At 45.8% G+C, this 11,858-nt stretch overlaps 2 protein-coding genes across 4 annotated transcripts; both read left to right on the top strand.

Moving 5' to 3' along the window:
- Positions 1 to 203: 203 nt before the first annotated feature.
- Positions 204 to 5,612, top strand: LOC130556563 (CREB-regulated transcription coactivator 2-like). Its single transcript, XM_057337691.1, has 9 exons — positions 204 to 519; positions 609 to 688; positions 812 to 861; positions 1,026 to 1,258; positions 1,337 to 1,758; positions 1,849 to 2,100; positions 2,768 to 2,854; positions 2,964 to 3,141; positions 3,253 to 5,612. The coding sequence occupies exons 1-9, from the start codon at positions 453 to 455 to the stop codon at positions 3,453 to 3,455; spliced, it is 1,572 nt and encodes a 523-aa protein (XP_057193674.1). The 5' UTR covers positions 204 to 452; the 3' UTR covers positions 3,456 to 5,612.
- A 458-nt stretch (positions 5,613 to 6,070) lies between these two features.
- On the top strand, positions 6,071 to 11,836 carry LOC130556565 (DENN domain-containing protein 4B-like). 3 transcript variants are annotated; one of them, XM_057337693.1, is made up of 8 exons: positions 6,071 to 6,262; positions 6,824 to 6,946; positions 8,688 to 9,002; positions 9,079 to 9,331; positions 10,492 to 10,561; positions 10,651 to 10,820; positions 11,006 to 11,247; positions 11,331 to 11,836. In XM_057337693.1, exons 3-8 carry the CDS (start codon positions 8,707 to 8,709, stop codon positions 11,446 to 11,448), a joined length of 1,149 nt encoding a protein of 382 aa, XP_057193676.1. In that variant the 5' UTR covers positions 6,071 to 6,262; positions 6,824 to 6,946; positions 8,688 to 8,706; the 3' UTR covers positions 11,449 to 11,836. The 3 variants fall into 3 exon arrangements, with proteins under 3 accessions (XP_057193676.1, XP_057193677.1, XP_057193675.1); XM_057337694.1 differs by lacking the exon at positions 6,824 to 6,946 and having other exon boundaries at positions 6,072 to 6,262; positions 11,331 to 11,397; positions 11,481 to 11,834; XM_057337692.1 differs by lacking the exon at positions 6,824 to 6,946 and having other exon boundaries at positions 6,072 to 6,262; positions 11,331 to 11,835.
- Positions 11,837 to 11,858: the final 22 nt, after the last annotated feature.

Raw genomic sequence — 11,858 nt, forward strand, 5'->3', positions numbered from 1 at the left:
TCTCTCTCTCTGTCTCTCTGTCTCTGTCTCTCTCTCTGTCTCTCTCTCTCTCTGTCTCTGTCTCTGTCTCTCTCTCTGTCTCTCTCTCTCTCTGTCTCTCTCTCTGTCTCTCTCTCTGTCTCTCTCTCTCTCTGTCTCTCTCTCTCTACTCTCTCTCTCTCTCTCTCTCTCTCTCTCTCTCTCTCTCTACGTCAGCGTCACTGGAGCTGAATGAGTTTCATGATGTTCAGTTCAGTTCTGGAGCGTCTGGATTGTGAACACTGTAGTATGATTCACTGTTGAATCACTCTTGTGAGTCACTGAAGATGATATTTTCTGGGGTTCAAAGCGATCACATCAATGTGTGACACCACTGCTGCTGATGACATAATCATCACCCCAAACATCACCTGTATGTGCATCTCTCTCTGGTCTGCAGAACTAACTCAGACTCAGCGCTTCACACCAGTGTAATGAATCCAGCTGCTGGGGAGTCGTTCGGTGGAGGACAGACGTTCACTCCGCAGGGCAGACGTGGCGGTCAGTGTCTGACACACTGAGTACACTGAGCACACACACACACACTGAGTTGTGGGTCAGTTGATGAAAATGTTCTGTTTCTCCTGCAGTCTTCTCATATCCCGTCCCACCCATCGAAGAGAACGGCCCAGATGACAGAGCGCTTCTGAAACCTTGGGACTCCAGAAAGGTGCTAAAACGTTTGTTCTTCTGCTCTGTGTGTGTGTGTGTGTGTGTGTGCGTGCGTGTGTTGATTTGAGGTGATCATGTTTTCCACTGCTACTTCACATGTTTGTGTGTTTGATCTCTTTAGCTTCCACTGTTGTCTTCACGACCAAAGTCCTGTGAGGTGCCCGGAATTACGTGAGTTTAACTGACCGTTCACACGTCTCCTGACTATCAGACTCACCTGTCACCTGTTGTGACCGATGACTTTTTAATATCCAAATGATTTTAAAGGGAGCAAAAATCAAACTGAACGTGACTGATTACAGCGCATCTCTCTCCGTCTGTTTCTGTGCTTGTAGTGTCTTTCCCTCTCCAGACCAGCAGGGCGGCGCTCCCCACACGTCAACACTGTTGAATACGGGCGGCTCGCTGCCAGATCTCTCCAGTTTGCACTTCCCGTCACCGCTGCCCACCCCACTGGACCCCGACGAGCCCGGTTACCCCACCCTCAGCGGGGGCAGCAGCACGGGTAACCTGACCTCCACCCTCACCCAGCTGGGCATCAACACCCACAACACCTTCCACTCTCCAGGTGCGCTCAGGCACATTTCTGCTTTATTTACATCGAGTTCTAAACCAGTTTTTCATTTGACCCTTTTATTGTCTGCAGGTCTGCTGTCGTCTCTGCCCGGCACCCTGAGTAACCCCTCCCTCCAGTCGTCGCTTAGCAACCCCAACATCCAATCATCTCTCAGCAGTCACTCATTCCCCAACTCTCTTAGCTCCGCCTCCCTGCACTCGTCTCTCAGCAACCCCTCCCTCCAGTCCTCGTTAAGCTCCTCCCCTTCTCTGAGGTCATCGTTCAGCAATCAGTCACTGCGTTCCTCCCTCAGTAACTCCTCCCTCAGCGGCCAGTCCCTCCAATCAGCAGCCAGTAACACTTACAGCAGCGTACCCGGACAGCCGCAGCTGAGCACGTCGCCCCGCAGACGAGCGCAGCTGTCCCCTGTCGTTCTTCCCTCGGACACACGCAGACATCACCCCAAACAGTTCTCGCCTACCGTGTCGTCCCCCCTCAGCTCCATCACGCAGGTAAACACACACGCATGTATGTCACGGGTGCACTGATGGGATAACGTGTGGTTTACGTGCCATCCGTCTCTCTCTCTCGCTCTCTCTCAGGGTGTAGCTCTTGACACCAGTATGCTGCAGGTGGATCAGAGATCGTCGCAGTATCCATACGGGCAGCCGCAGACGGGCGGGCACACACACACGCTTCACCTGCACAACATGCAGAATCTGCAGAAGTCACACAACTTTAATGTGCAGCTGAAGCAGAACCCTGCGAGCTACGGGCCCGCAGACATGCAGACGGGCGTCCCGGCGGAGCAGCAGATCAGTCAGACCCTCAGCACTGAACTGGACTTTTATAATGTGAGTCAATCTTTGGACGCCCGTGTGTGTCGTCCAGGATTTAGTGTTCAGTGTGTCAGCTCTTCACTTAAGACATAACCTACTATATTTGTTAAGATACTGGGCAAGAGGGGCATGTTGACCTACTTCGTGTGTGAATCGGTCCGTTTAAGCACTTCAAAGACAGCTCAATATTTGCGTCATGTCTGAGACTTCTCTTGCGCGCGCTTCGGATCTTCTCAAGTTTTCTTCTGCATCATCTGGCACTTCAATGTTTAAATGGTCGAGGCTTGAACGAGTGTCGTTTAAAGAGCAACATGTGCTGCTCAGGTCTCACCTGCACTGGCGCGCTCACAACACCCGGGTGATGAAATGACTGCTCATATCACAGCATACGTCAATCCTATTGAAATTTCTCTAGGTTATTTGATTTGTTGTAGGTATTATATGTGTATCCATCGACAAACATACATTAGCTGAACTTTGTCAGTCTGTTTTACGCATTATAATTTCTAACGAACCATATTATAAATGCGTCGTCAGATTTAAGATGAGCCGAACCGTTGGTGGAGAACCGTGCGGTTCAATTTTTCACCGAGAACCGTTACACCCCTAGTGTAAATCAGTTTGTAGTGGCATTTTTAATTGCATGCCGACTTTAATGTGTGGAGTGTCTGCTGTCCCGCAGGACACCTTGTTTCTGAATTCCTTGCTGGATGATCCGTACCTGACCCTGCAGTTAACAGGCCGACAGAACCAGAACCTCAATCAACAGGTCACACACACACATGCACTGTGATGTCACCTTGTTCAGTATTAAAAATCACACGGGTGCCCTGATTGGTCAGTCACAGCACTGAGAGACTTGTATTTGTGTTGTGCAGTTGGGTCTGGACTCTCAGGGGGAGGCTTTGAAGCGTGATCTTGGATCAGGTACCCTGGTGAAGGGTCAGGGCAGTTCCTACAACATCCAGCAGGGGGCGCAGGAGTCCACACAACAACAGCTGCAGTGTCAGAGTTACACAGACGCACAACACACTGGGCCCAACATCATGCTGACAGGTGAGTGTGTGCTCATTGGCTGATGCGGCCAGGCAAGCGTGTGCTGATTGGCTGATGTATATGTGTTAATGTGATAACGATCAGATGTTAATGGAGTTTCTCTCTCCTCAGGAGATTCTCCATCAGGACTATCTAGGGAGATCACCAGCGCCCTGTCGGGTGTGCCAGGCTTTGAGATGGACCCGTTTTCCTCTGATGACCCGCTGCGGATGGACCCGTTGGCACTGGAGGGTCTGGGCATGCTGACGGACGGAGACCTGATGCTGGCTGACCCCGCGGTGGAGGACTCCTTCCGCTCTGACCATCTGAAATAACCACTGTGGTGTTTGTGAATGTGTTAACTTGTCCTTTGTGTGGTCAGAAACAGCAGGACGGACAGATGTGTGTGTGTGTGTGTGTGTGTGTGCGTGCGTGCGTGCGTGCGTGCGTGCGTGTGTGTCTTAGCTGCAGGCTAACTAACGCGCTTGTGAACTGTGAGCATTCCTCTCTTTAACTTGCTGCGCTTCTCTGATCCTGTCACAGATGCCACGCTGTCAGCCAATCACAAACCAGCCACGGGTTTATGACCCTGAGCTAAATCAAACCAGGCTAGCACACAGAATTCAGACAGATGTCTTTGTGTTTTCTCAGCGTGCTGTTCATTCGCTCACGTCACGTGTGAGTCTGTCCGTCTGTCTGTGCGTCCAGGGCAGCAGACATGTTAATAATCTGTGGTCATTTTTGCAGTATATAGTATGCAAACGATCTGAAGATGCATGAACACTCAGATGATTTATTACATTGTGCAGTATACAAGGGAGCAGTGTGTGAAATACCGCTGGCATCCCGTTCCCAGTGTGACAAATGAACAGTATCAGGTGTTTTTTTTGTTGCTTGTTAATTGATCAGACTGCCAAATGTTACGACACAAGTCAAATGACAACTGGATGACCACTTGTGACTTAAAGTGAACAGTGTAGACCGTTTGAATCATTGATGGTGTAATGATGCCTAACGTCGTCACTATAAAGAATAGTGTACAGTATATACTGCACAGTATGAAGTATGTAGTGAACTGATGTTTCAGCTGGTACCTGTAGTGCTGAATGTGGTGTGTGTTCCTCTTTGTGTTCTTGTGCTTGTGTAAAAGCAAATGACCAAATATATGTGCCTGTGTGATCAGGTTTACCGGAATCCTCTCGTCTGCACTCTCTGCCTGTATTTGCACGGATATCCTCTTGAGCAAGGCCATATTCAAAGGAACACGTATTTTTATCTCACTCAATAATGTGTACTATAAGATTTATATTTTAATGAGAGTTGCTATTGATGTGTATGTGCATAAATGTATTTGTATATGAAAAAACTCGTTTATATATTAAGGAAGAGAAGCTGCAGGGTTGCGTTTTGTCACCTGTGGTTTAATTCAGATCAAAAGCATCTTGTGAAATGGACACAGGCACAGAAGAGAGAGCACAGTGTGCGTGTGTGTGTCGTGTTCAGTACCGCTGCCTTTGTTTGAAGTGTGTGTGTTGTGTTTGAGTTTTGACTGCAGGAGTTGGGCTTTAATTCTTACAGTGCCTGAACTTTCATTGTGATATCAGAGCGTTTCAGGAGCTCAGATGAGGGTCTGTGTGTTTGTGTCCATTGAGATTTTTCATGTTACACTCGGCGCTGGACGCTGCTGTTGTCTTCACTTCACATTACATTCGTCATTCAAAATAACATGCATTTATATGGAGGACCAAAGTCATTCAATTCCAATGTATTCTCAGTTTTGCATTGTTGCAAAGCAGCTTAAATGCATGTTACAGTAAACAGTAAATACATTTTAGCACAGACATAAGGAAAAACAGAAAATTATGAAATGTGTAGAAAACATGATATTATCTAGAGATGTTGACTATTGAAAACAGTCTATAGGTTTGTATTTAATACAATAAAACATACCACACAAGAATCGATGTGGTACAGTTATTTTATTCTGAATACATTTGGTCCTTCATATTTGTTGCCTTTGAATAACAGATAAAAGATGAGATTGTCTAGAACATTAAGACATGTCTTACTGTCTGTCTGCATGTATGTACAGGACATGAGTTTGGTTTAGTTTTTTAAGGTTACAGATGATGTTTAATGTCCTGCTGCTGCATTGCACTGTGTAGAATGAGCTGTTGAACAGCTGGACTCTTATTATTCCCAGTAATGACTCAACTTTGACATTCTCCTATTGCGCTTTAGCTTTGTCACTATAGTAACTTGGCCTCGCTTTTGCCTTGGTCAAATATGAAAATAAAAATATTTTCTTTCTATTTTAAGATGTACTTTTACAGTTGTTGCTTTTAATTTGTGCCATTTTGATAACCAGGGAAACACGTTTGCTGTAAATAATGTTCCTAAAACACAGTATCTAACAGAACATTTTTTAAGACTGTATCCTCACCATATTTTACAGAAAAATAAAGAGTTCAAATGAATGTGTGCCAGACTCAGTGACATCATTTCCTGTTTCCATAAAAACGCACGGGTTTGTTCAGTTCATAAATCCATCAGTCCTGAAGTGCATAACAACAGAACACAATAAACACGCCTGACTAATGCATTAAACACAGTTAAAGGATGCAAAGTGAAGGATTGTGCCCTATAAAAATGACCCGTATTCGGACCGACAGAATAAAAAAGCTCAAGTAATCACAGGAAAATCATTTACACAATTAAAATGTTTTTTCACGAGTCACGTACGGTGAATTATATTACGTTAGAGATGTATGTGCAGTTATAAAGCTAAGCACGTTCATTGCGAGTATAACATCGGTTGAGAAATGTGCGGGAAAACGCGTATGTGAGTGTCTATGGCAGGTTTTGCCCGGTCCAATATGGCGGCGACGTTGATTCACGATTCAGTGACCAATGCGGCGTCTATGCAGTTTTGACGCTCCTCCGGGCCGCTAGGTGTCAGTCCGCGCGTCGCTTCTGCAGCTGTCGGAGTTTGTGTGTGTTCGCAGTCTGTGATGGCGACCGCAGGTCCGATCAGCGCAGCTCGAGACCGAACCGACTGACAGGGCTCGCGACCATGACCCGCAGATTCAGGATGAGATGAGAGCCGATCTGATCTGAGCCGTCCCGAGCCGCAGCTGCTGCGGTGAGTCCTCGCGAGAGCGCTTTAAACACCACAGCGTCATTCAGCGTTACACACACACAATCACACGAGTGACAGAACCACTCGACCGTGTGCCAGAATAACGACATCACATGCTAATACCACGGTGTTGACGTGAGACGATACCGCGTTGGTCCGTGTGTTGTGTTACTGTCAGTTGTGTTTGTGTAAATGCAGATGTGTCGTTTATGTGTCGTGTGCGCATTAGTTGAGCCTGTAGCTGCTCACTACATCATCTCAGCGGGGGTCATTGATAAATTCACTTCACACGTGATAATACCAAATCCAAACATTGTACGGACATGTGGAGTGTTGTGAAAATGACACACAGCGGGTCTCAGATCAGCTATAATAAGGCACAGTCAGGACTCTATAACAAGTGCATTTAAATGAGATGATGTGATGTTTGTTTCGGAAAACAAGACACACATACTGAGTAAACGATCAGCGTTCATTCATTCCTTTGACAGACGTCTTTACGTGAAGTGACTGATATCTACACATTTGTTTTGACGTGTAATCTGTGTTTGTGTGTGTTAATAGCAGTTGACGAACACGAGCTGTGTGAGTTGTGTGTCTCCGTGATGATGAATACAGCACAAGTCTTCCCTGCTTCATTCTTTATTCATCTGGGTTCTGGATGCTGATTGGTCGGTTCTATAAGAGGTTTGTGTTGCTGTAGCAATGCAGTTGTTGTTGTTCTGGTGTGTATCGGGAGGATTCAGATGCTGGAGGAAGTGAATGTTGAAAGTGCTTTGAAAGAGCTAAACTCAGCAGTGACAGGAAATCAACAGAAACAGGAAGTTCATTTTTAAGAAACCACAGAAAGAGCTCGAGTGTTGTAGAGTTTAGCATCTGTTATATTGCGCGTATTTGTTCTAATCCGTCCGTCCGTTCATTCATGTGTTCAGATTATCACAATATTCTCTCTCTGTGTGCTGCTTCACTGACAGATATCACAACCTGTTTCCCACCAAAATGCATTAAAGTGATAAATAACTGTTTTCATTTCCAAAAGAGTAACTGTGTGGTGTTCAATAAATGAAGAATGAAACACAAGGAGGGGACAAACGTGAGGTGATGTCACCCATTATTAAAATGAGCCATGGTTTTACAGTAACAGAACATCTATTGAGGAATAACATCAATAAAAACATGTTTTTTTATATATAAACACTGAGCAGTATGAAGTATGCAGGATGGGTAGGTGTTGAGCAGCAGTGTCCTCTTCAGTACAAAAGGCTGTGTTCTAGACTGTTCTGTGTCACTTCTGTCCTAAATCAATCCTCTATTGATTGACATGTTTAGAGTTACTGTAAATATAGACAGACTGACGGGCGGCTGTAACAGAATCATGATGTCAATCACTTCTCATCATCATTGAGTTGACCAATCGCTCTGCTGAGTTTACCTGTTAATATTGACACGTAGGAGTCATCACTTCAATAATAAATCATTCAAATGAGAAACGTGCGTGCGTGCGAATCACATGGATTAAAAAATGTGAAAATGCAGAAAGGTTTGTGTGATGGTTTAATATAAATGGTTTAATCTCAGTGTAGCTACAGTAGAAGTCCACACAAAGATAACAAAGCAAATCTGTGCGCGTGTGTCTGTCTGTCTGTGCGTGTTTGTGTGTGCGTGTGTGTGTGTGTGTGTGTGTGTGCGTGTGTGTGTGTGTGTGTGTGTGTGTGTGTGTGTGAGAGACAGAAGGGCTTTGTGATGTGGAGACAGCAGTGTGAGTCACACACATAAATGCAAAAGTGTGTGTTGTGTTTGTGCTGTCGAGACAGTGACACGAGTGATTGTGATGTGTTCATGATGATGATGATGAATGCGTAGTGTACTTCACACTCAGAGGCTGGGTTTCACAGACGAGGCTTTAGTTTGAGCCAGGACTATGCCTTAGTTGAATTAAGATATTGAAATCGCTTTTATAAAAGTACCTTAGAAGAAAGAAAACATTACTGGTGTGCATCTTGAGACGAAACATTGACACTGAGATATTTAAAGATATGTCTGGGCATGCTGCAGTTGTGTTGTGACGCAGTGAAGGTCAACATCAGACACCATTCATCACCTACCTCCTGCATGATGACCTTTGACCCTTCTGGGGGTGGAGTTCACACTTGTGTGTGTGTGTAATATTTTCCATGTTCCAGTGTGGTTAAGAAGAAACATCACGTGTGTGGAAACGTGTGTGTGTGTGTGTGTGTGTGTGTGTGGTGTATCTGTAGGAAATGTGCTGACAGTGTGCACATCCTGTGTAAGGTGACTTTAGTGTGTGTGTGTGTGTGTGTGTGTGTGTAACAGTTTCCTAACCACAGTGGAACATACACACATGTGATTACACACAAAATTATCTTGATGGAGGTTTGACATTGTGTTACTGTATGTGTTTGTGTAGTGGTGTGTAGAGTGGCGTTATGTCAGACGAGAGATGTCCTCAGCTGGTGGATTATTTCGTGGTGGCCGGTTTAGCGGGTGACTCTTGTCCTCTGGATGAAGACGGGCGTGAGAGGGGCGCGCGAGCGGTTCAGCCCGTCACTGATGTGGCCGTGATCGCTCGCGGGCTCGGTGAAGACGTGCCGGAAGGTTTCACCTGCATCGAGAAAACACTTGGAGGTCATCCGGCAGAACTGAGCGCCGGTTTACTGAACAACCCGCACATGTTCCTGTGCTACAGACGAGGACACGACAAACCGCCCATCATAGAGCTCGGGTGAGACATGAGTGATTCATTGATTCACTGATTCATGAGCTCTGAGTCTGATTCTGGATGTGTTTGTGTGTTCTAGTGTTCTGTATGAAGGGAAAGACCCCACCCGGCCAGGATGGCTCATGATTGAGACGACACCGTACAGCCGGTCGGCCAGCCTCAGTTCTGGTGGTCCCACGACCCACCGGACGTTCCTCATGTACCGCAGAGCACCAGACTCACAGGCTCTCAACACTCTGGGTGTCACTGAGATCACACTGCTCATGCCCAGCAAGGGTGAAACCGCACCGCACACTTACTGCAGAGTCGACAAGAACCTCAACACTGGAATGGTGCGTAACTCATTCCCTGATTCATTCATTCACTGATTCACTCGCTCACACACTCAATCACTGATTCATTCATTCACTGATTCACTCACACACTCAATCACTGATTCATTCATTCACTGATTCACTCGCTCACACACTCAATCACTGATTCATTCATTCACTGATTCACTCACTCACTCAATCACTGATTCATTCATTTACTGATTCACTCACTCACACACTTAATCACTGATTCATTCATTCACTGATTCACTCACTCACTCAATCACTGATTCATTCATTTACTGATTCACTCACTCACACACTTAATCACTGATTCATTCATTCACTGATTCATTCACTAATTCAATCACACACTCACTCATTCATTCACTGATTCACTCACTCACTCAATCACTGATTCATTCATTTACTGATTCACTCACTCACACACTTAATCATTGATTCATTCATTCACTGATTCATTCACTAATTCAATCACACACTCACTCATTCATTCACTGATTCACTCACTCACTCAATCACTGATTCATTCATTTACTGATTCACTCACTCACACACTTAATCATTGATTCATTCATTCACTGATTCATTCACTAATTCAATCACACACTCACTCATTCATTCACTGATTCACTCACTCACTCAATCACTGATTCATTCATTTACTGATTCACTCACTCACACACTTAATCATTGATTCATTCATTCACTGATTCATTCACTAATTCAATCACACACTCACTCATTCATTCACTGATTCACTCACTCACTCAATCACTGATTCATTCATTTACTGATTCACTCACTCACACACTTAATCATTGATTCATTCATTCACTGATTCATTCACTAATTCAATCACACACTCACTCATTCATTCACTGATTCACTCACTCACTCAATCACTGATTCATTCATTTACTGATTCACTCACTCACACACTTAATCATTGATTCATTCATTCACTGATTCATTCACTAATTCAATCACACACTCACTCATTCATTCACTGATTCACTCACTCACTCAATCACTGATTCATTCATTCACTGATTTACTCAATCATTCATTCACTCAATCACTTCTGCTTTCACTTGTTTCCTGGGTTTGTGTATATGAATATGAGTGTGATGTAGTGTGTTGTGTGTGTGTTGCAGTGGGGTCCGGCGCTGTATCTCTGCTACAAGCGTTCGGTGGCTAAAGCAAACACTCTGGTGTATGAGGCAGGTGAGTGTCACACGCACACACACACACACACACACACACACATGATATGTTGCGTGTGCAGCTGCAGTGTTGTGTGTGTTGTGTTACAGGTCTGATCAGTCGGTACCCTGAGGAGGATCTGGAGTCTTTCCCTCTGCCCGACTCTGTGCCCGTCTTCTGTCTCCCGATGGGCGTGACTGTAGAGAGCTGGCCAATCAACACCAAGTACCAGCTGCCCGTCTTCTCCACGTTTGTCCTCACCAGCGCTTCTGGAGATAAGGTCCAAACCCCGCCCACTCACGAAACATTGAGCCAGATTTACTCAAACGTCATCATGCGTAATAAAACACAAAGAAACTCTGGTGTCACGCTCTCACAGGAAGCGTGGAATATGTTTGAAATGCAGTGAAACTCACGGGAGCTGCTGAAGGTCATGTGATGGCGTGTGAATGTGCTTGTGTTCAGGTGTACGGTGCTGCCATACAGTTTTATGAGGCGTATGGCCGCGAGCGTCTGTCCGAGCGTCAGTGTGTTCATCTGGGTCTGCTGAGCGTGGTGGACCGGCGGCCCATCACTAACCGCAGTCTGCAGGTGAAGAAGAGCATCTGTGTGCTGTCTCACTGGCCCTTCTTCAGCGTCTTCCAGAAGTTTCTCACCTTCATCTACAGATACTCCATCTCTGGAGCTCACGTGCTGCCGCTGGAGAAGTGAGTCTGATCGCTGACGGTCTGAGCGCGTGTCAGCTCAGAGTCATTGACCGTCACCTCTCTCTCTCTCTCTGTGTGTGTAGACATATATCCAGCTTCATGCACAATGTTCCGTTCCCGTCGGCTCAGCGTCCTCGTATCCTGGTGCAGGTGAGACGCTCATGTTATTGTGTCGTGATGTCATGTGATGTGTGTGTGTGATGTGTCATTAAACGCTCACACTCCCCCCGCAGGCGTCGCCCGCTCTGATGCAGTAAGACAGTCCTGACGGTCATGTGGGTAACGGGGGTGGTCGGGGGGGTGTAGAGATCTACAGTAGAAGACAATAATCATCGATAATCCTGCGCTTGATCGGAACTTCTCTTATTCTGTGATTCAATATTGATTCAGTAAACTGGTGTTGGGCTGAAAAAAACGCTGCATGAGGTGATGGACGTAAACGTGTGTGTGTGTGTGTGTGTGTGTGCGTGTGTGCGTGTCACTCCAGGTGTGTGTGTCACTCCAGGTGTGTGTGTGTGTCACTCCAGGTGTGTGTGTGTGTGTGTGTGTGTGTGTGTGTCACTCCAGGTGTGTGCGTGTGTGTCACTCCAGGTGTGTGTGTGTGTGTGTGT

This window comes from Triplophysa rosa, linkage group LG7 (assembly GCF_024868665.1).
Source record: "Triplophysa rosa linkage group LG7, Trosa_1v2, whole genome shotgun sequence".
NCBI lineage: Eukaryota > Metazoa > Chordata > Actinopteri > Cypriniformes > Nemacheilidae > Triplophysa > Triplophysa rosa.